Source organism: Excalfactoria chinensis, chromosome 1 (genome assembly GCF_039878825.1).
Source record: "Excalfactoria chinensis isolate bCotChi1 chromosome 1, bCotChi1.hap2, whole genome shotgun sequence".
NCBI lineage: Eukaryota > Metazoa > Chordata > Aves > Galliformes > Phasianidae > Excalfactoria > Excalfactoria chinensis.
This window is the reverse complement of record NC_092825.1, coordinates 168,158,445-168,181,186: the sequence shown is the minus strand read 5'-3', so window position 1 is coordinate 168,181,186 and position 22,742 is coordinate 168,158,445. Positions and strand designations below refer to the sequence as shown.

At 43.3% G+C, this 22,742-nt stretch overlaps 1 protein-coding gene across 1 annotated transcript; it reads left to right on the top strand.

Annotated features, from left to right (window-relative positions):
- The first annotated feature begins 2,077 nt into the window (after positions 1-2,077).
- FDX1 (ferredoxin 1) lies at positions 2,078-17,780 on the top strand. Its single transcript, XM_072326607.1, has 4 exons — positions 2,078-2,642; positions 7,316-7,440; positions 11,082-11,211; positions 16,634-17,780. Exons 1-4 carry the CDS (start codon positions 2,479-2,481, stop codon positions 16,746-16,748), a joined length of 534 nt encoding a protein of 177 aa, XP_072182708.1. The 5' UTR covers positions 2,078-2,478; the 3' UTR covers positions 16,749-17,780.
- Positions 17,781-22,742: the final 4,962 nt, after the last annotated feature.

Below are 22,742 nucleotides of genomic sequence, written 5' to 3'. Positions count from 1 at the left end.
ATCTGTTCCCCACTGCATTTCAGCTGCTGTAGTGAAAGCAGCAAAGACAAAGCAACTGAAAACAAACCACTTTCCTGCCCTGTTGTACTGCAGTTATCAGATCCTCAGCAACAAACAAAGTTCTCAAATCCAAATCACCCTTTAACTGCAGAACTTTTTGGCAGCCCCACATGGATTTTGATGGCACTCAGATAACCTGCCCTTACAGAAAGGCTTACAAACCACTTTTATTCTCAACATAAAAACAACCATGTCACAAACATGTCTTCATACCATGTCTCTTGCAGATGAAAAACCAGGAGTCACCGGGGTCATCTTCAGTAACTTGTGGAGATTATCTGATGATCATTTGTATACATGCAGAATGTTGTTGTCCTCCTGAACCCTGGAATTTCATGCCAGATAGGAGAAATGTGATACCATTGCTGAGCAGCATAAAACAAACCAAGATGAGACAGCTGCTCTCAGAATAAACTTTCTTGTTTTGTAAGCTGGTTGATGGAACTTAAAAGGCTGGAAACAGCCCTTTCAGCTTCCTTTTGTTTTTTGCTAGGTTATTTTTGCATAGGTAACCTCTCAGAACACTCTCCACACCTGGCTGCATGAACACCAAACAGCAAAAGGGAGGGTGAGGCGAGCAGGACTGCATCATCTTCATCCCAGATTCCTATGAACTTCCATTGCACTACATCCCAAAGCCTCAGTTATAAAGCTGGGAGCAGAAGACTGTATAAATACATGGGTATTATCTCGTAGAAATTGTTTGCCATCTAGTGGTTTGTTGGTCTCCTGCAAATAGGAGCTTAAAAACAAAGGAGTACGTAATTGTAATATATATATATGTTTCCCAATATGCTAGAACCTACACAAATACATAGGAAAGATGAAGCTTGTATAGCAAAATGTTTATCCTTACAATGTCATGCAGACAAGCAACAATGCTTTTACACAAGCAATGTGAGGTTCAGAAAGATGTTTTATATACACACACCATGAATTATTTTTGTCTCTTTTATTTCAGTCTGCTGCTTTTCATCTGGGTATCCTGACCAAATTGCTCTGCCTTTTTCTCAAACTTGCCCACCACAAAAGCATACATTATATAGAAAATGCAAAGAAACAACATAGGAGGGCTCTGTGTTTGGGTGTGGGAGACGTCAGGGAACAGCAAGAGATGGTAACTCTGCAAGGGAATGTGGCTGGAAGCCAAGTGGAGCAATGAGGCAAGGAAAGCAGTCACCTCACCAAGGAGTCAGGGAGCATAGCAGCAAGCCAGAGTCAAAATTGGTTTGCAAGATAGCAGTCAGGGTCAGCAGCAGTTAGTTGTTCACTCAGCAAGGCCACGGTGACGAGGCACATCTAAAGCCTTATCAGGATGCTAAGTCAGTGAGTCTGAGTCAAGGCCAAACAGACCTTTGGAGACGTCAGACAATGCAAATACAGCTGCTACATGGCTGCACTGTGCAGGAGGCAAGGGCCAGCATAAAACTTCTGCTTCAAAGAGGCCCCCAGGAGGAAGGAGAGACAGCACCTCACTTCTAGCTTTTACTGCAACAGCTCTAATCAGTGAAGCTTCTGACTTTGGACTCTGCCAACTTAACATTTACAAATGGGTGACGTGCTCAGGACCATGGTCATCTGAGGGCAATGACAGAGCTGGGAATGTGCTGAACATGGGGGTAAAGCTGGTTAATGGAAACGGCCTTCTTCATGAAAGCACCATATGGATGTAGGTCCCACATGGAAGGAACTGAAACAAAGCTCAGAGCTTGCTGTGTTCAGTTGAGGAAAGCAAGAACTCATCCTGTTAACAGTTCTTTAATAAGAAGTGAAAAGGGACACGTGGTTCATAAAATGATCACACAATGATTCTGGTCAAAACTTGCAGACCAACGTGTGCACTGCAGAAAGCCGACTTAGGGCCACAAATGGTCTGTAACATCGAGGAAATCTCAACGTTTCCATACTGATACTTGAATTCTCGTCCTGAGAAATCCTCCGAGGGCCGCCTGCTGATACCTGTGTGTTATAAGCTCATCTCCTTTCAGAACAAATAGCAAGGAGGACCTGGGGAGTCAAGAAGTCGCTCAGAACAAACCGGGGAGGGGACCATCTCACCTCGAGCTCCACGGGAGAACCTCCCGGGAGAAGCAGGGCTTGGATTTGTTAGCAGGGACCTGTCACCGCCTGCGGCGGCACTGAGGGAACGACGCGAGAACGCCGGCCCTGGAGACGAGCAGCCCTGCGCCTCTCCCGTCCCGCCTGCAGCTACGCAGCGCTACGTCGCGCAGTTTGCGTACCGCCGTTCCTCCCACCCCGCGGTCTCCTCTAGATGCCGCCAGAAGGGGGCGGGTAGCGCGTTACGTGGATAGCGTAGACCGCTACGAAAGTCGTCGCAGCCTGCGCCGGAGGCGTAAGAGCCAAGACTTTGCCCCCACCCCTCCCGGTGCCGAGGCCTCGCGCTGCCCGCCCGACGCCATGGCCGCTCCGGCACCGGTCCGCCTGCTGTTCCGGGCCGCCGCCGCCCCCTCCCGCCGCTGGTTCCTCTCCGTCTTACCGGCAGCGGGGACGGGGCCGAGCTGCAGCGCCGCGGCCGTGAGGTCATTGCGGCCGCTCAGCCTCTCGGCCCGGGCGGCGCGCAGGTAAGCGGGTTGGGGCGACGGGCGGGCTCACTCGTGGGGCGGCCGCGCTGAGGGAGCCCGGGGCCGCGGGGCGGTCGTGCCGGGCGGCGCTGCGTGACCTTCCCGCCGTGCCCTCTCTGTGTCCTGGCCCGCTCCGACGCCTCCTCGGCTCCGTGTCGGCTTCGAGGCTCTGCCGTCTCTCCGTCAGGCCGTGCTCCGCGTTGCTGGAGATCCCGTCGTGCCCGGTGGCTGGGGGAGCCCGGAGCTCGGCCGGGACGGGCCTTGCGTTGTGACCGGGCTGCGGGCGATGCGTGTTGGTAGAGCCGGAGTGCGGAGTTCAGCTGCTGGGCTTTCCCGGGGAGGTCACCGTGCGGCGCCATGCTCGCTGCTACGGTGCGTTAGCAGGCTGGGTGCTGGGAGCACCGCGGAGACGCGTCCTTGCTTATAGCATAGCTCTTCACTGAAAAGCCCTTGTACTTACAGCTGTGGAGCCCTGACCGGGCTGTCTTATAATGTCACACAGCCCTCACCTGTTGGTTTGCACTTTAGTAAGTATCATCAAAGACTGCCTTCCCTTCTGTACCTCGAGTATTCAAACAGCCTGCTTCCAGTATTGAAAATACAGATTTAAAGGCCAGCTTACCTTGGTTGTCAGGCCCTTTGGCTTAGAGCAGGGACCCCAGCCAGCTGCCCAGCACTGTGGGTGTAGCCTGGACTGCTCCCAGCTGCTGAGTGGCTCTCACAACTGTGGTTGGAATCATAGAATAGTTGGAAGTTGGAAGGGACCTATAAAAATCATCAAGTCCAACTCCTATAGATTCATAGGAGTCATTTCAGTAGTTTGCTTTTAAGATCTCCTGTAGCTGCTCTTATTTTGTTCCAGAAAATGTTCTTAATACAGAGTGCAAAGAAGTTTTTAATCCAGGTCTCCTGTATGCCTACTTAGATCTCTTCTGAGTGACCCAGCCCAGTGCCTTAAAATAAGTCTCCAGTGACTTGCCCAGGCTATCTGTTGTTTTGAGGTCAAAACATAAAAAAGATCTTTTAAAGCATTGCCAAGACTTAACAAATTGAAGTGATTGAACTAGGTACAAATGGGAGGAAATAGATTACTGTAAAGGGAAAATGTTTTCTTACCTGATTGTAAGTACTTCCTCAATTTTCTGCTGGTTATTTTTCTAAGTCTTACTTTTTCTGGATGTTGTATTAAGACCTGGTTCCTTAACTTTGTGTAATCAGCCAGTGTCAGCCCAATAAAAAGATTGATGATAGTAGATACGTGTAAACTTACCTATACTTTTGTCCAGGAATTGAAAGCCTAGCTGTATAAAGTCATCAGCAGCAGGGATTCTTGTGAGCAGAGATTTCCAAGGGTGTCAGTGAGGCAGCAGGCATTGTTTTCATTCCCATCTTTTTCTTCAGTCTGTTTTTTTCCTGTTATCCCCACTTCGCATTTAGTGGGGAACAGCAGCTCTCTAGCAGTTCTCCTACAGCAGTTTAGATACTCATACAGTGCTTTTATTACGCTACGTAATTGCTGTATGTTTTAAGGATTAGTTTCAATTTACAACTTACGTATTTTAATTAAGACTTGCGTAGTAGATTCTTCTGACAGTCAGGTTGGGCTGTTGGACGAGCCGTTTAATCAGTAAATCTGGGAATAATAGAATTGGTCTCTCCATGTGCAACACTCAGGTACAGTTCTGTTTGGAGGAGTACACATGACACTTATCATGCAGGTAGTGGCTGAAGACTGGGAAGGATACCCTTTTCAAGGGAGGAGAGGTGTTCTTTCAGCTTTTGTGCAAAGGAGGGACAACTAACAGCACTTAACAGTTCTCGGCTACTGTTCAGTTCATTTGCTGTATGCTTAATTTAGGGTACCCTAGTGACACTTGATAACAATATTAATAGTACTGTGGCAACCACATGAATTGTTTTTTTTTTAACATATAGCTTTAAAAAAAAGAAGTTAATCTAAGTATGAATTGCGATATTTATGTTCTAAGTGAATCACGTGAAATATGTTTGGTTCTTTCCAGGAACCCTGAGGCTATTCATGCTTGCACAAGACCTGGCATATATTTCATGTTAGTTTTCTGTGAGCAGTTCACAGAGTGCTGGGGGTTTTGTTGCTCTTGTTGTTTGTTTGCTGTTGCTTTTCTTCTTTCCCCGTGTAAATGATGTCTGGGTAGATAAAAGCCACATTGCTTGAAACTTATAAACCCTAAAGTTGTTCCACATAGGTGTGATTTTTCTTCTGGTGGAATCTCTCCGTTGAAAAGATGTGCACAGTGTCCATTCTGACCCTGTGACAAGTGATGTACTTACACTTCTGGAAGCATTTTCAGCAGTCAGGTTTATGTATTGTAAAGCCTCGGTGATTTGGAAATTAAACTTTCTGTCTGTGCAGGAATCACAGGAATGGACCGCAAGGATCATGAAGCTCTAACCCCACTGCCACATGCAGGGCCACCAGCCTCCACATTTAATACTAGATCGATTGCTCAGGGCCCCATCCAACCTGGACTTGAATACCTTCAGGGACCAGGTATCCACAACATCTCTGGGCAGCCTGTTCCAGCACCAGGAAGACAGATACTACTGGGAGACCAAAGAGTCTTAAACTTTGTTACAAATAAATTTCAGTTTCAGTGATCAACCAGGTGGATTAATCCTCATAGGAAGGATTAATTTGGTAATGTTCTTTAACAAAAACTGATGGCTTAAAGACGGCACTTCAGTTGGGCATGCCCAGCCCTGTTGCTGCCCCACAGCTGGTAGAAGCCAGTGTAAGATGTTGGCTGCAGAAAGAGGGGTGCTTTTCCTGTCTTCTCATTTTAAACAGATGTGTCATGTAACAGGTAGATCTGACTGTATCAGTTCTGCTGTTCATATGGCTGCAGGGCTGCCAAGATTGGTTTTTAGCCCATTCTGTTTCCAGCCCAGTTCACTGCAGGGCACTTGTGAGTGCTAGAGGTGAAGTGAACAAAGGAGGGATGGGAGATCTGTGGTTAATCTGACACTGCTGTTATTCCAGACTGAAGTGTAATCACTGAGGAAGATAGTTCAGGTGTGTTGTGAAAACCTGCCTACGAAGGGCCTCTTAAGGAGACTCTTAGGAAGGTTCCTGTCATCTCAGAGGATTGTAGTCAGACATCTTGCTATTTGGGCTGTGTTACTGGTGATTGCCTTATTCTGTAGTGGGAGAAAGTGTCTGTTTTAGATATTGAATGCATTTTTACCACTTGCATTGATAGACATCTTAAGCCCATGTAACTGCATCCCTGTCTCCTGCTAGGAGATATTGACAGAAATGTTCTGGTGAATGAGTGCTTCAGTGAGCTCTGGAAGTACATCTTGAAGAACTTAAACAAACAAAAAACCTAAAACAAACTCAAACCAACATTGTTGCTGGTTTACTTTAGCTCTCAGAATTGGAAACTCTGCTTTTGCAGATGCAATCGAAACCTATTAGTGAGGTTGTCTGTTGATGAAGGCGGTGGATTTTGCACTGTGTATCTGGAAGGTGGGTGCTGGTTTCCTCATTCTTGCTGTGGGAGGCAGGAAGGCTGAGCAGAGGAGTGGAAAGAAGAGCATAGTGGTAACTTAAACTTCTGCAGAATGGCTTGCTGGAAGTGCTCCCCTGATACAAGTTTCCTAGGAGGTGGCTTGGTTTTTCAGGCTTGTATGTGTTCTGTGTTGTAGATCACTTAGAGCTCACAGTTATTACAAAGAGCATATGTAATATGAAGTGAGCTGTTCTTAAGTGTGGATTTCACACTGAGATATAGATGTTGCATTACCTTTCAGTTGTTTTACTTGTATCTCTCACCTCTCAGCGCGTTTCTTCCCTTTCTAGTGAGTTTTGCTTGCTCTGATAAAGAGCACAGTTTATTCTAATGAACTGTGTTTTATTTGCTATTATATTAACGACTGTCCTTTAATTTGCTTGTGAAAAGAAACCATATGGAACACCAGATTTTTTTCCATATCAAAAGCGTTAGCCTTAAGAAAAATAATTCCCTTGCATTCTGCATAAAAACTTAAGTATACGCAACTGCCTGAAAAGCAAAGTAGGAGACTTTGCTTTCATGTCTGTGTTGAAATTTTGATGCACTTCACTAGAAATATTTACAAGGTGAAATTCTAAGAGAACCTGCAGTCAAAAAAGGTAAATACTTTTGGACTACTTCTGTTATTGGAAGGATAACAGAATTAGATTGTAGAGGTAATGAAATGCCTTGAGTTCTAACTGTGCATGGGAAGATCTTAAACTTGATAATTGTTTTTAGTGTTATCTGCCAGATCGTTTTGTAAATGCAAAGTGTGAGTTCCCAGAGAAATGTGAAGTACTTCAAGTCAGCTCTTTTAGTTGGCGAAAATACAAATAGTGTGTCTAAAAGAAAGCATTGAATCCCTTTGGTGAAAGGTGAAGCATCAGGATTCTGTATGGCTTCTAGTGACAAAACATAAGCAAAGGGGTTTTTGGTGTTGTTTTTCATGTCTTTGTGTTTCATGTCACCAGTGAATGCCTATAACTATTACAGCTTTGAAAAGTCAGTAACTCCATTAGAGTTCTGTGTTCCTGCCATTGATAGAAGTTATTGTTGGAGCAGTATTCAGTCAAATGTAAAGATATAAAATATAATGGATTTGCTTCTTTAGTTCTGTTATGTGCTTTTCTTTTTCAGCTCAGAAGATAAAATAACTGTTCATTTCATAAACCGTGATGGTGACAAGCTAACAGCCAAAGGAAAACCTGGAGACTCATTGCTGGATGTTGTTGTTGATAATAATCTAGACATAGATGGTTTTGGTAAGTGGATTCCTTGAATACTATATTCAGTGTTTGGAAATAAGGATCTTTTACCATTTCATTCATAAGTATTTATGAATGTATTTATAAAACCTGGATGTGGAAAAGAGTCCAAAGAAAATACTTTTTTTTTTTCCTGTGGGTGTATAGAGTATTTTGGATCTAGTTCTTAAAGATATTTGGGGTGAGCCTTGCTTGAAGGAATTGAAGGAGGATAATTGTGACAGAATGGTGTCAAGGAGGAATCTAAGCAATAATAGAATGGTTTAGATTGGAACAGACCTCAAAGACCCTTCAGTTCCACCCTCTGCCATGGGCAAGGACATCTCCTGGTAGACCAGGTTGCCCAAAGCCTCAGCCAGCCTGGCCTTGAACACTTCCAGGGATGGGGCAACCACCAGATCTCTGCGCAGCCTGCTCCTGTATCTTACTTCCGTCTGAGTAAATAATTTTGTCATAGTATCAAATCTAAATTTACCATTACTCTTTGTCCTATAACTTACACTCCCTGATAAAGAGTCCCTCTCCAGCTTTCCTGTAGGCACCTTTCTTTACATATTAGAAGGCTGCTATAAGTTCTCCCTGGAACATTCTCTTTGCCAGGCTGAACAACCCCAACCCTCTCAGCATGTCTTCACAGGAGAGGTGCTTCAGTCTTCTGATAATCCTTGTGGCCTCCTCTGGATCTGCTCCAACAGCTCCATGTCCTTAGAACAGGGCCCCCAAAGCTGGATGCAGTACTGCAGGGTTAGGTCTTACAAGAGTGGAGTACATGGGGACAGTCACCTCCCTTATCCTGCTGTCCAGGCTTCTTGTGATGCAGATCAGGATACAGTTGGATTTTTGGGCTTACAATTGCATGTTGCCAGCCCATGCTGAGTTTTTCATTGACTTCCCTACCCCCCCCCCACCCCTCCCAGTCCTCCCTTCTTAAGTCTTTCACCTTATGGCTGCTCTCAGTTCATTTTCCTCCCACCCTGTATTTGTGCTTGGAATTGCCCCAACCTGGGTGCAGGACCTTACACTTGGCCTTGTTGAACTTCATAAGGTTTGACCTCTCCAGATTATCCAAGTCCCTCTGGGTGGCATCCATTCCCTCTGCTGTATCTAGGTCTCACCAGTCAGATGAGTGTTGTCTGTGGACTTTTTGGAGGTGCTGTCAATTCCACTGTTTATGTCACTGACAAAGATGTTAAATTGTGCCAGTCCCCTGAGGGACAACTGCTTGTCACTGATCTCCACCTAGACATGACCACAACTCTGGGTGTGACCATCCAGCCCATTCTTTATCCACTCAGTGGTCCATCTGTCAGATCCATGCCTCTGGTGCAGAGACGAGAATGCTGTGTTGGGGTAGTTTCAAATGCATTGTACAAGTCCAAGAAGATGATTTTTTCCTCCAACACTGTAACCTCATCACAGATGGTTACCAGACTTGCCAGGCACAATTTGCCCTTAATTAAGTCATAACTGGTTGTCACCAATCACCTTCCTATTTTCTATGTGCCTTAGCATAGTTACCAGAAGGATTTGCTCTGTGACCTTGCCAGGCACAGAGGTGAGAGTGACTGGCCTGTAGTTCACTGGGTCTTCCTTTTTCTTTTTAAAAAATAAGGGTTATATTTCTCCTTTTCCAGTCAGTGGGAACTTTACTGAACTGCTGCAACTTTAAGAGTACGATGGATAGCAGCTTAGCAGCTTTGCCAGTTCCTTGGAATGCTCTGATCCATCCCATCAGGTCCCATGGACTTGTGCGTATTCAGGTTCCTTAGATGCCTTGAGTCTGATCTCTTCCTGCAGCAGGCAGTTCTTCATCCTCCCAGTCCCTTTACCTTCTGTGACTTAGACAGTGTGGCTAGAACAGTTGCTGATTAAGGCTGAAGCAAGTAAGTTTGAGAACTTCAGCCTTCTGCGTATCCCACGTAACCAGCTCTTGTTTCCTTCCAGAGGGGGCTCACATTTTTCTTAGTCTTCATTTTATTGCTGGCGATGTTTAGAGAAGCTTTTTTTGTTGCCGTCTGTGTCTCTGGCATGATTCAATTCTATCAGTGCTTTAACTTTCCTAACCCAATCTCTGTCTGCTTGGACAATTTCTCTGTGAAGATGAGAGATGCCACTTGGGAGATTTGAGCTGAAAGCTTCTGAAGGCCACACTAAAATGGTGTATTTCTAACCATGAGTTACTTCTCTATTGTTGTGTGATCTGAATTTGTTATTTGGCTTTTTGTAGCACATATTGCTGTAGTATTTGAATGGCCAATGAAAGAAACAACCGGGTATTATGTCAGTTTGCAAAGAAGAGCAGAAACTTATTATAAAAGAAGCGAGGTAAAGGAGACCGATGTGTTTGGGGTGTTCTAACTCACTACAAGTTCTATTTAAAATCAAAACAGAAGGAAGTTAAACCTCCCTTTTCCTCCAAACTCTGGACTTTCCACAGCTAGTTCCCTGGTAGTTACAGGCTTCTGACTATACAAAGCAAACTTTCAGGGCATATGTTAAAATTAATGAGAGTTTAAGAAGGAATAATGCAAAGTAAAGCAGGAAGTGGGATTACGGTTTGCATGAATGAATATATATAGCATAGAGAAATTGCACAGTGGGGGGAAGTACGCTAGCTCAGCACAGCTTGAAATGTAATGTGTGTTTTATTCAAGTATGAATACATGTCATTGCTAGTAGTAAAATCCTTAAGATTCTAAAGAATATTGTTAAGGGTTGTTTACATTCAAAGAATAAACCAAAAAATGCACAGCACGTTGACATAGCTACTGTTAGATGTCATTAAATAAATCCATTCTATAGGTGTATGGCTACTCTTTAGTCTGCAATTAAGGTCTTCTCATTTCACATTAATTTCAGCCATGTTAAAACATTATGGTAAAGTGGAGTAAAAAAGATAATGTTGTTAATAGATCGTAAATAATATCCAAAATATTTGAGATACTTTTACCAATCTTTAATTAGAACATATATAACATAATTTCAATAATAATTTGATAATGAAGCATCATACTAGAGCAGAGAAGTAGTGCACTGGAAATAATGTAGAAGCATAGTGCTCTTTCGAGAGGGGCGTTGGATAATGAGGAAATAAATGTAAAATGCAGGTGTTATCTATTTACTTCTATCACCAGGGGGCATCCTACATGCAGTAATAGTGGTAGAAACGTGTGTATTGAAATCAAACTGTTGTAAAGCTCAGCTGCCCTCGAGTAGTTTGCTGCTGCTTGGCAATTGCAGTAAGACCTTTTGCTGTTTAAACAGTCTTCTTAGTGTGATTTTTCTTTTTAACTTATTTATTACTATTTTCCCCAATGTTAAAAGACACAAATTGTTGATGTGACAGCTTTTACATTCAGCACTTTACAGTTCTTTAAAGTTTCCCACATGTATTTTTATGTACATGAAGATGTGATATATTTTCATAATTGGATCATGCAGAACAGTGTCGTGTTGGGTTTGAAGACGTGTTGCTAATACCATTCTGAAGTGTAGCAGCACAGTGCTTTCCGTGTGCTTCTTACAGCCTGGTGATGAGTTACGCTGTTTATTATGTTAGCATAAACATGTTCTATATTAAAGTATTGTTGTGAAATTGACTTATCTGGAATTTTCTGTTAACTTGCTGTTCTCTTTAGGTGCATGTGAAGGAACATTAGCCTGTTCAACTTGTCATTTAATCTTTGAAGACCACATATTTGAGAAACTAGATGCAATTACTGATGAAGAGATGGACATGCTAGACCTGGCGTATGGTCTCACAGAAACGTAAGGCAATGTAATGCTTTGCTACATCAGTAAATGGAAAGGAGGGTTTGCAAGTGGAGCAGTCCAGTGTTCTTAAAGCACCTTAATCAGCTTTTAGTGAATAGCTGCATTCTGTTACATGGGTAGGACTGGCAAGTTGAAATATTGAGTTCATACTAATGTTGGTACTGATGATGAAATGTTGGTGAAAATGCTGTCCATTTTTGTGTTCCTGTGTCTGAACTTCCTTTTTGCTTCCCTTCTGTTTTCTGATCCTAACAATCAGCAGTTAGTTAATTTATTTTATGGATGTGTTTACATTAGTATTTCAGTTTGTATCAGACCCTCCTTTTGCAGAACTGTAAAACTGCTAAAGTTGGAAGGCATCTTTGGGCTCCTCTGGTCCAGCCCCTGCTCAAGCAGGGCTACCCAGAATAAGGGTCACCAGGACCACGTCCAGGAGGCTTTTGAATATCTCCGAAGAGGAGACTCCACAGCTTCTCAGGCATTTGTATCTATTGATAAGATCTCTCTTGAGCCTTCTTTTCTCCAGGCTGAGGTGTTCCACGTGGCTGTGTCTCCACTCATGTCAGAGTGTTTTACTCCTCTGTTCTTTATCTTCCCCACTGTCACATGCCCCATAACATTCTCATTTCAGAGCATTTTGTTTCACACACCAGTTCCTCGTGGGCTACCTGCTGCTGTACACATAGCCTGTCTCAGAGAATGTAGCCACATGAGGTATAAGCAGTTGTGCTGAGTGAGTTTTATTAGCTCTTTCCTTCAGGTTTCAAAGGAAATGCTTCTTGAAGTTTCTGTGAGTCTTTCCAGTGATCTCAGAAGGTTTTATACCTGGCCTGTACAGTATTAAATTTTCAGTGTGTCTGCAAGGAGGTATTTTGAATTAAGCTTTTTATCTCCTTTTGCCAGTAACACTGGAATCTTGTACAAATCTCTTCTGCGTGACAGTACACTTTTTTTTCCTCATTTCAGCCAAATCTTATCTTTTTAGGAGATAGAGAAGGCAAAGAAGTCAAGCTAAGAAGCCTGTTTCAGCTTCTGTTTTTCTCTGTCCATCTTTTAATTAAAGGCTTAAAACAAGTTGTTTTTTTGTTTGTTTTTTTAATTGAAGAACTGAAAAGCAGTAGGAAGCCAGAGTTCTCTGTTTAAATATTAGTTTAGTCCAAAGAATTTTGAGAGAAACTAAGTTTTAGACCTTCTGAAGACTTTGGTGTTTTGTTGGTTTTTCCTGTCATGGTGTCATTTCTATGGCCAGAAATCTTTCATGTGTGAAAGGACAGCTTTCTGAAGGACAGTGCTGAAATGATCCTCTGGTTTACTGCAGGCTGCCTGGTGTTATGCTAGTACAAAGCTTTGTAATAGAGACAGGGCAGAGCATTGCAGTAAAAGTTTAAGGCTAAAAGTTTTTTCTTGTCAGTGACTCTGGAACTGGAGGAGTTTCAACTAGCAGCTGTTGTGAGTATTAATACCTCTTAAAATGAGGGACTGATTAAAAAGGCTAAAACAAACTTGTTTGTTTTCAGAATAATACTTCAGAATAATAGGGGTTATTCAATGTAATAAGATGAGAGGGAAGGAAAGCAAACCCTGGCAAATTAAATGTTTAAAAAATACTGAGGTAAAAGCCAAACAAATCCTCTTCTACTTTTCAGCAGGCTGTTTGTTCTTATCAGAAGCAAAAAGGTCATCTGCATGAGGAATTAATAGATGATGCAGATGCTGTACTTAAAATGCAAAGAGCTAATGTCACAGCAGATGTTTTTTTGCATTGTTTTCTCTGGAGCTTTTACAGGATCTCCATGCACTGAAAGCTTTCTTGAAAGATCTCTCTTATGTGTCCGTGGAAGTAGTAGCGTTACAAATAAATCAGTAGTAACAAATGGAAAGGGTAGGTGGTATTCACCCAGGAGTTCTAAAGGAACTCATATGACATTGCTGAGCTACTCTTTATGAGGTTTAATTAGTTAACCAGCTTCCAAGCTATAGGAATGGAAGGTAGCAAGTTAACCATTAAAATATCATTATTGACTATAGAGAACAGTTAGTTCCATACTGGGTTCCTTAGGCTTGTGTCTGTTGCCTGTTGTTTTTTTTTAGCTATTGCTAAATAGTAGTAAGGAAAGAATTCAACAGAGCTTATTTAGACAGAAGTAACAGATATGGGAGTTCTTAAATGGATCACAGAACATGAAGGATACTTCATACTATCAGAAGCTGCTTGGCTTCCAGACTCCTTTACTGAGTTCTGGATTGCTGCGGGGTAAGAGCAAAGGCCCATTAATTAGTCAAAAAATACTGTTTTTCAACATGATATAAGTACTTTTCTGTCTTGTAAATGTAAGTGGTCAAGTGGGATCTGAAACTTGTGTGCTAGATTTTGTACATTGACCATATCTATGAAATACCTGGGGAAAAAAAAAGATGAAGACTAAGATGACAAAGATGGTATATGGTACTGTGTTACTGGTAGGGGAAAAAAACAACCTTGGGGAATCTTCTCCAATTGATTGACAGGAATAGAATTTGATGTTAATAGATCGCAAAATCATAGGGCTGGAAGGGACCTCTGGAGATCACCTAATAAAACTCCCATGCCAAAACATGTTTCTTACAGTAGATTACATAGGAAAGTGTCTGTGTGGGTCTTAAATATCTGCAGAGGAGACTCCACAGTGTCTCTGGGCAGCCTGTCCCAGTGCTCTGTCACCCTTACACTTTAGAAGTTCTTTCTCATGATATATGGAACTTCCTGTGCTCCAGTTTGTGCCTGTTGCCCCTTGTCCTGTTGTTGAGCACCACTGAAAATAGAACAGCCTGTCCACTTGGCACCTTCCCTGTAGATATTTATAAGCATTGATAAAATCCCTTCTATCTTCTCTTCTCCAGGCTGAACATTCCAGGTTTCAGTCTGTCCTTAGAGGGATGCTGTAGGCCCTCAGTCATCTGTGTGGCCCTCCACTGGTCTCTCTAGGAGTTCTCAGTCATTCCTGAACTGGGGAGCTCAGAACTGGGCAACGTACTCCAGATGTGGTCCCATCAGGGAAGAGTAGAGTGAGGAGTCCCTGGACCTGCTGGGTGTGCTTGTCTTAATGATGGAGAGGCAGGTGAACAGTGGTGGCTTTACATACTTGAAATGGGCTGTCAGCTAGCTAGTGTCTTTCCAGGAATGTCACTTGAAAGTTTGGTATTTAAAAAGCAAGTGAGTGGGATGTCTGTCATATGAGATAAGAACAGGTGGAAAAAACAGCAACAACAACAACAAAAAAAAACACAAAAACAAACAAAAGAAACGAGCAGAAATTAGTACAGTGCCTAGATAGAGATTAACTATTATATAAGTCTTTATACTTGTGCAGCACCGACTTACTGCCTTTTAAAATTTATCCATAAAACATATAGCAGAGTGAGAGGAGGCAAGGGAAAACCTGTAAAAATGGTGAAGGCTTGAATGGCTTCTACTGGAAGGAGTTGGCGAAGTTGTTCTTTTGGGGGGCCCAACCTTCTTAGGCTGTCAGGGGAGGGGAGAATCGGGTCAGAGGTCCATGTCAAGCGCTGTAGAAGAATTTGAATAGGAAAAGGTTGTTTCTTACTGAAGGAGTTAGCTTTATGTAGTTATTTGTACTGCCATGTAGCAGGCTCAGAACAAAGTGCTATTGCAGATGAGGTTAAATGTATTGTTACACTACAGAGTACACGTGCAATTAGCACTGGTTATTTTTGAGAAACAAATTTCAGTCAATTTAAGCCTTGCAAACAGATCTCTAGAGTAGAGATGTACTTTATGATTTAATTTTTAAAGCTACTGTTATGTTTGCGTATTCATTAGTTGAAATTTTCTGGTAAGGTATTTTATGCAGATATTCTAGTAATTAGAAGCTGATGTACACAGTCATTAACATCACTTTTGTATCTAGCGCTGAGTTGGGAACTTTAACAGTTGATCACTATGTGCTTGAAAGTGTTGTGTTCGTATTAATGTAATGGTACTTTTAAAATGATTTCTATGCCTACGTTCTTATACTGATGAAATTATTTTTCAACTGGTGACATGGAATATTGCCCATCCTTGCTGAAGTTTATGGATTCAGCACTTAAATATCAGGGTGTATAGGTTGAATTAACTGAATTCCTTGCAAAAGCAGGGAATGAGCCTTGAGCTCTGATGTTAAAACAGTGGAGAAAGGTGCTGCACCTTGCTGGACTGAAGAAGCAAAAATGGAAGAGAGAATTAATTCAGTGGTGACTATTGAGATTAAAAATGATGTTAAGAAGCTATTTAAATCTGCCTCATCCAATACACAAGCCATGTTTGCTTGTTTCTGTGAACATAAAGTTTTGGTTGGGTGGGTGAATTTTTAGGACCCTAAAGATGCTTTTCAGAATATGTTCCTGTTTTTCATGGAGTATCATCATCCACTTTCTTGTGTTAAAAATTCCAACGATCCTCAGCTGTAATTCTCTTCTGTTTATGAACTGCTAAAAAGTTGTCAGGCTTCTTTCATGTGTGTAATTGCTGGCAAACGTGTTAAGCTCGCAGTGAGCGAGTTGTGAAGAGATGAAATTTTAGACGCTAGAAGTTGCTGAAGCTATAATTTGTGCATGTAAGGAGGTAGTTAATGTGCCCCATGTGGCAGCTCATGCACGCTCTCCATTACCTTACCACAGAGGTGTTTCTTTTGTTAATTTAAGTCATAGGAAGATATTTCTTCTTAGATACCTGCTTAAGTGCTAACTGTGTTAAGAGGAGATAAATAGGTATTTTGTCCTGTAAGTATTTAAGGAAAAACATAGAATTCCAGGTAGAAATTTTGTAAAAATCCAAAATGTTTGACTTGGGTATGAGCTTTTAGTATGATACAAGTGACCCAAAAGTTCCTAATCTCTTCTCACTCGGGTTGTACCTTGTTGGGAAGCTATAAAAGTTAAACTAACCTAAGCTGCCAGGTGAGTTGTACTAACGTGTGCTCAGTTTTCTTCAGCTGTCTTCAGACTGTGGGTAAGTTAGTCCTTGCTTTTACTGAAGCTTTCCATCCGATTGCCTTGGTCTCTGCAGAGATGCTGAGTGTTCTGTGGCAGATCAAGTGTCTGTCCCTACCTTTGGCTGAACTATTAGTAAGTCATTGAAAATGGAAGGGTCACCATTTGTACGTTTCCTCAGCAAGTGGGAAGTACCCAGGTTAAACTTCCCAACGTAAATGTCCCAAGTTAAGGATGTAAATCCATGCCCATGATTGATATGACTTATATTTGTGTTCATGCAAGCGGTTTGCTGCTTCTCTTGGTTATGACCATTCAGTAGTAGGGGGTCAGTTTCTGGACCATAAATTGTTTGGGTTGGCTAAATGTTGGGGATACAGTGGGGCTGTAAATACTGGTAGGTGCATGGTTGGCTAGAACTAAAACCAATATTATTTCCTTACAGATCGCGTTTAGGCTGCCAGATCTGCTTGAAGAAGTCAATGGATAATATGACTGTTCGAGTACCAGAAGCTGTTGCTGATGCTAGACAAACAGTAGATTTGAGTAAAAACTCCTAAAAGAAAATATCGTAGGAGTTTTAAAGAAGCTTAATTATTTTTATAACTTATTTTTAAATGTGTAATTAAATATGGAAACTTACATAATTGTGAGTTAATTTTATATGACTATCAGTACTAGATCAACGCTATTTTAATTTTTCTTTATAGAACCTCCTATATTTTTACGCTTCAGATGCAATAATACTTCTAACTGATCATTGGACTATAAATGTTAACAACTGTATTACAGGTTTCGTATAATTTTACTCTGCCAAAACCTTTAATGATGACTGAAAACTGAATCACTTGTACAAGACTTGCAGACCCCCTGGACACTGCTGGGTGTCAGGCCTAGATCTGTTAGCTGGGCTTGTGAGATTGCAGAAGGGCTTTTTCACGTGTTGCTTTTAAAGATACATGCTCAGAACTGATTGGATTTCTTAGTGAATATGATACTTCCTTTGCAAGTAGTGGATTTTCTGGTAGTTGTTTTCCAGTTTTTGTAACTTAGAAGAGATGTGGCAAATCCCATCTCATGAAAATACTGTTAAAACCGTAAAAACGAGGGGCCAGTACAGAACTGGGCATGTGCAGTTTGGTTGTTGCAGTGTGCCGCAGCTGTGGAGGTTGAAAGGGCTCCAGGTAAAGGCTTGGAGCTGTATGAAACAGGAAGTAAATGCAAACTCTTACCGTTCTCTGAAGTTGGATGGCTGAACTGAGGTTGAAAAAGAGCAAGGTTTGTCAGCATAAAAATTGTTCTGAATCCTCGTCTCTTACTTTTTCAGTTCTGATCTTGCTCAGGAATCAGTCTGATGTGAGCTAAGGCATCCAGCCTGAGGAAGATCCCGGGTTCTGTGCCTTGCTCCCAGAATCATTGAATTGATTGATGTGACCAAGTATATTTTTCCCATGAAGATGCACTAGATTTCTCAGAACAGGTGGGAAGACACCTGGGGTGGATTATTATGTAGATCGATGGCTGAGAAAACTCAGTTGGGTCTTATTTAGTTGTTCTAAAGTAGGCTAAAATAAAATAATGGCTAAGGCTTGCATTGGTTTACCTGCTCATTGTTGCCAAGATAACTGAATGCAGTGGCTGTCACTAATACAGCACTTACTACTGTTATAACATTATTTAAAGATTCGGGGCTTACCTTTATGTAACACGTTTATTTACATTTGAATGCTTTAATGCATTCATTAATGCATTCATTAATGCCTTATTTGAACTGGTGACAATGATGCCTAGGCATCTTTTCTTGCATTATTGTATTTATGAAGGAAAAAAATACAAAGTGCTATTTTTCCAGTGTTGAGTATTGGAATTACTTTGAACTTGATGAAAGGGTTGGGGACAGAAAGTCCCTGTTAGAAAAAGAAATATTTTCTAGAGCTGTTTTGAGGAAAAAAGTGGACCTAGTTTGGGGTCCTTGCTTTCCTCTCTGAGCAGACATTCCTTTGTTCTGTGGTGCTCACTTTGGACTTTCCCCTAAAGCAAGGTATGCTTAATGTGCGAGATCTGCTCAGAGAACATAAAGGAGTTGGAAATCAGCTTTGTATCTCATCTAATCAGAAGTACAACTTCAGAGTTGAAATGTCCTGACTTTTTGAAAGCTGGAGAGATGGAGGTTGGTTGAAGAAGTGTTCTGAAGATGCTGCTGTCTTCCTTTGTAACTGCTGTGAGCAGCTCTAATTTAGAGGTTACCCTTCCACAATCACATAAGCTCGCTGTCTGTATTGCCTTTATCCCAGGTTCATTTATACACTGCAGTTCTTATTAAACACCAAACCTTTATCATTTTTACATGAAACACAGCTCAACTTCCAAGAGAAAACTCTGATCATAACCAGATGTGCTGCATCTTACATGAGAAAGGACCTGAAGTTTCAGTAGAGATGTGACGTTTCAGGGTGGGGTGTGTTTGATTGTGGGACTCTCTGTGTTACTACAGCACTGGGGGGAATTACTTCTCCTGGGGGGAATCTTGAGGTGCTTAACGCTGTCCTGAACAAAAGGGAAAAGTCTATTGTCCAAGTTTTCCTTAAAACACAACAGAACAAGCTTGGTTTATATGTGCTGCTTCTTATTATAAAGAGTTGGAGTCTCCTCTAAGTGTGCCAGTGGAGGGAACAGCAGAACGAGACAAAAGGGGGAAAAAAAGACCTTCAAAGCTCCTTTTGAACTTTGTAAGAATTCCACGGTTCATATAAATACAAGTGTCAGAAGACAAAAGAACAGGTGCGGAATCCCCACCGTGCGCATCTCAGACATACTTGTTTCCTTTTTGTCAAAGTGATTTGCAAATAAATCTTCTTTTATACCACCTTCTGACACACCTTGTTTGTATTGATCTGTGCTCCCTTGGGATGTGCTTCTGGATATGAGGTGAAGCTTCACTTAGTGGTGCATAGTCCCATGTACGTATGAATTGTTGCTCAGTCACACACAAAGCATCAAAACTAAAGGTGTCTGTTTACTGCTATGTCTGAAAAGAGATTATGGGTAACTGGTTTTCTGGATGCACCTAACTTCACTAAAACATTACGTTGGTGGGTCTCTCCTGCCCTCTTAAAAATGAGAAAATAACAACTGGTTTTGTTTCCTCTGTTTCTAAGCTCTAATTTGCAGCACGTGGTGGGGCAGAAACAGATCTTTGAATCTATAGCAATGGAAGAGAACGGCCTTCTGACCTGCACGACTTCTGTGTGGTTTCTGGGGCTAGAAAGGCCCTCTGGGTTTGCTTGCAGCTTGAGCAAGCCAGGCCAAAAGGAAACATCGGTAACCTCTCCTGCCCTCCTGGGTGATGTCTGGGGCTCTGGGCAACATCCCTCCTTAAAGCCCAGTTGGGTGGGAGTCCTGCTAGCTTCGCTTATGGACAGGTAAGAAGCTGTCTGCAGGAGCCAGCAGTCCCCTCCACCTCTGTGTTGGATGTTGTGTGCTTGTGAAATTATGTCCTAGTTGCTGCTAGGCAGGATATAAGGGGCAATGCGGTATTTGAAAACAGGATTGACCAAGAAAATCCTCATCCATGGTAAGTCTTCAAGGGAGAAGAAGGGGGAAGAGAGGCTCAAGCTGAGTCATGAAGGTATTGAGGAGCAGAAAACATTAAGAAGCAGCTGCTGTAGATGACTTATAGCATTTTTTCCTCAAATGATCTGAAAATGTATGAAAAGGGAATGGGGATTTCCTGTGTCGCACAAAGACATGGAAAGGGACCTCATTGTGTGCTGAGCAGTACCACCAGGACCTCTTCCACAGCTCTGAAGCTCTCTTGACTTTGGCCCAGCAGCAGGAAAGCTGAGTGCTGTCTGACACTGCCCGTGTGCAATCACAGCAGTGCTGCCAGTGTTGTAATCCCTCCTTGTTCCTCAAGCCCAGAAGGATGGGTATGCGTCCTACCTCTGGAAGACAAGAGAAGGGATAAAAAGAGTGCTCAGTATAGCCTGCCTGAGGTTTGCCTTCCTGTTCCTGACCAGCTGGGGCTGCCCAGGGCCCCATCCAACCTGGCCTTGAGGACCTTCAGGGACGGGCACCCACAGCTTCTTTTCTCCTAATACCTAACCTAGATCTCCTCTCTTTTTGTTTAAAATTGTTCTCTTTATCTGACTGTAAAGAAATTGGTCCCCTCCTTCCGGACTCTCCTCCAAGCTGAACAAGCCCAGATCTCTCAGCCTGTGTACAGGAGAGGTGCTCCAGCCTTAGAGATAGCAGATACCCAAAGTTGATGCAGCTGCCCAGCCACCTCTAGCCAAACATCTCGGTTTTATTGGTGTTTTTGACATTTAGGATATCAATGTAATATTTGCGATCTTTCAGAACCTGTAGCATAAGGTCACTTTAGGACATCTTCGGTAACTAAGAGATTTGGAAAACATTATGAACCAGCTTACTAGAATTAAGTAGTATCGTGGGCTGCTCAGCCATCAGTGTCCATAGAAAACTGAAGGGAGGGTGCGAGAGGCTGGAGCCAGGTTCTGCTCGGTGGTGCCCAGTGCCAGGACAGGAGGCAGTGGGCACGAAGTGGCACACGGGAGATTCCCTCTGAACACCAGGAGCACTGCTGTGCAGTGCAGGTGATGGAGCACTGGCACAGGCTGCCCAGAGGCTGTGGGGTCTCCTTGGGGATCTTCCGAAGTCTCCTGGAGGCGCCCTGCGGGGGGAGCAGCATTGCTGGCTGTGCGGTGTGTGTTGGTGCTCACAGCGTGCTCTGGCAGGAGTACTGCAGCTTGCACTTCTGAAATAGGGCTATCACTTGTATCAAACGTAATTTATTTCAACGTTTTTGCTAAGCCAAAACATAGCGGTCTGTTTGTTTTGGAGGGACGGGGCGCAGGCCGTGAGGATGGGCTGAAGGCTTTTTCCTTCCGTCCCTGGATTTGGGTCAAGTGTTTGCAGACTGAGGCCGACAGTCAGAGCAGCAGCCAGCAAAATGTGCTCCCAGGAATGAACTCAAATAACGCTCGTCTCCCTCCAGGCCTGAAGTGATGACAAATTTTCGGCACCCTCCTGTATATTTCTGTATCTGGAGGAGGAGGAGAAGCCCCATCCTGTGGTTCTGGTAGGCAGTGCCTCATTTGGGAGCTGCCAACCAAACCTGTGTGTTGGGCAGCGCTGGGCTTGGAGCCAGCATTCATCTCACACTTGCAAAAGCTTTAAAGAAAAGATTTTGCTAGAGCACAGGCATCTCTGGTACCTGACCCTCGGGGAATGTTAACTTTACAAAACTCTGGGACCTGGAGGTCCAGCTGGAAGGAAGCAGAGATGTATTGAACCTGTTATTTATGGTGAGCGCGGTGCTATATGGTGTGCTGGGAGAGGCCCCAAGCTGCTCAGCTGACAGTGCCTGTTAACTGCTCATAGAGGCAGTGAAATATTGCAGCGAATGCTCTGTGATTACTTCACACTTTTATTCCAGTAATTAATTCCTCTTGCCAGGTAATTGGTTTTACCTCTTTACTGCTGTGTCCAGCCTCATCCATTTATCCTGCACCAGAGCCGTGGCTGCACATTCCCATCCAGAGCGTAGGCGGTGTGGCAGAATTCTTCAGGAACTCCTCAGACTTCAGTGTTTCACATCAGAATAACTTGGTTTATTTAAAATATATTAGCATTTTCTGCTTAAATGCACTTTTTCCTCCTCCATGCAACTCTCAGATGCAGGCTGCTGGAACTGGAATTGCAGAAGGACATCCCAGCCCCTGAGCTGCCTTCTCATTGAAAAATGCAATGACTGCGATCATCATAACTCAATTAAGCTGGAAGAAAGAGGAACAAAAGTGCTGAAACCTGAAGCAGGAATCCTGTGCCAGCCTTCCCCGCTGACAGTCATTAATCCCCTGGAACTGAACCTGGACGAACTTCCCCTTCCCTCCCAGCTACCACATGCCTCATCTCTATGACACCACTTGTTTTCTCTCACAGCTCTTTTCCTCTGTTGTCGAACATTCTTCTGAGATGAGACCTTCCACCTTCATCCCTGGCCAAGCCCCCTTGCCAGCTCCCTGGGAGGTTTGTGTCCATGTGCTCCTGCATCTTGGAGCTGCAGCTACACTGGGATCCCGCATCCTCTCTTTCCCTTCCTCTTCTGCAGTCTGAGTTTTCTAGGAAGGAGAGTCCTTCCTTCTGCAAACCCTTGGATGGAGTGCGAGCATCCCATCGGTTTGGATATGTTTGATTCAGAACTGGGTCAGGTAGAGCATCCCTTGATCAACCACAGCCTGATGCTGAGCAGCTGAAATACCGCCTGTGGCCTGGCACGTCCTTTGGCTTTTTCAAGGTCAGGTGGGACAGACTGCTCCAGAATCAGAGATTTCATTTCATCAGCTCACGGCCAACAAAAAACTGGGTAAGAGCCAGCAGTGTGCACTTGCAGCCCAGAAGGCCACCAGCACCCTGGGCTACATCATTAGAGGGGAGGCAGCAGGGAGAGAGAAGGGATTGTCCTCCTCTGCTCTGCCCTTGTGAGGCCCCATCTGGAGTACTGTGCGCAGGCCTGGGGCCCCCAGTATAGG

What these genes read in the sequence shown, in the direction of transcription:
- FDX1 (XM_072326607.1), top strand. Translation starts at nt 2,479, where the DNA reads ATGGCCGCTCCGGCACCGGTCCGCCTGCTGTTCCGGGCCGCCGCCGCC. An exon ending in TCGGCCCGGGCGGCGCGCAG is followed by an intron (nt 2,643 to 7,315) that starts GTAAGCGGGTTG and finishes TTTCTTTTTCAG; the next exon opens with CTCAGAAGATAAAATAACTG. An exon ending in TCTAGACATAGATGGTTTTG is followed by an intron (nt 7,441 to 11,081) that starts GTAAGTGGATTC and finishes TGTTCTCTTTAG; the next exon opens with GTGCATGTGAAGGAACATTA.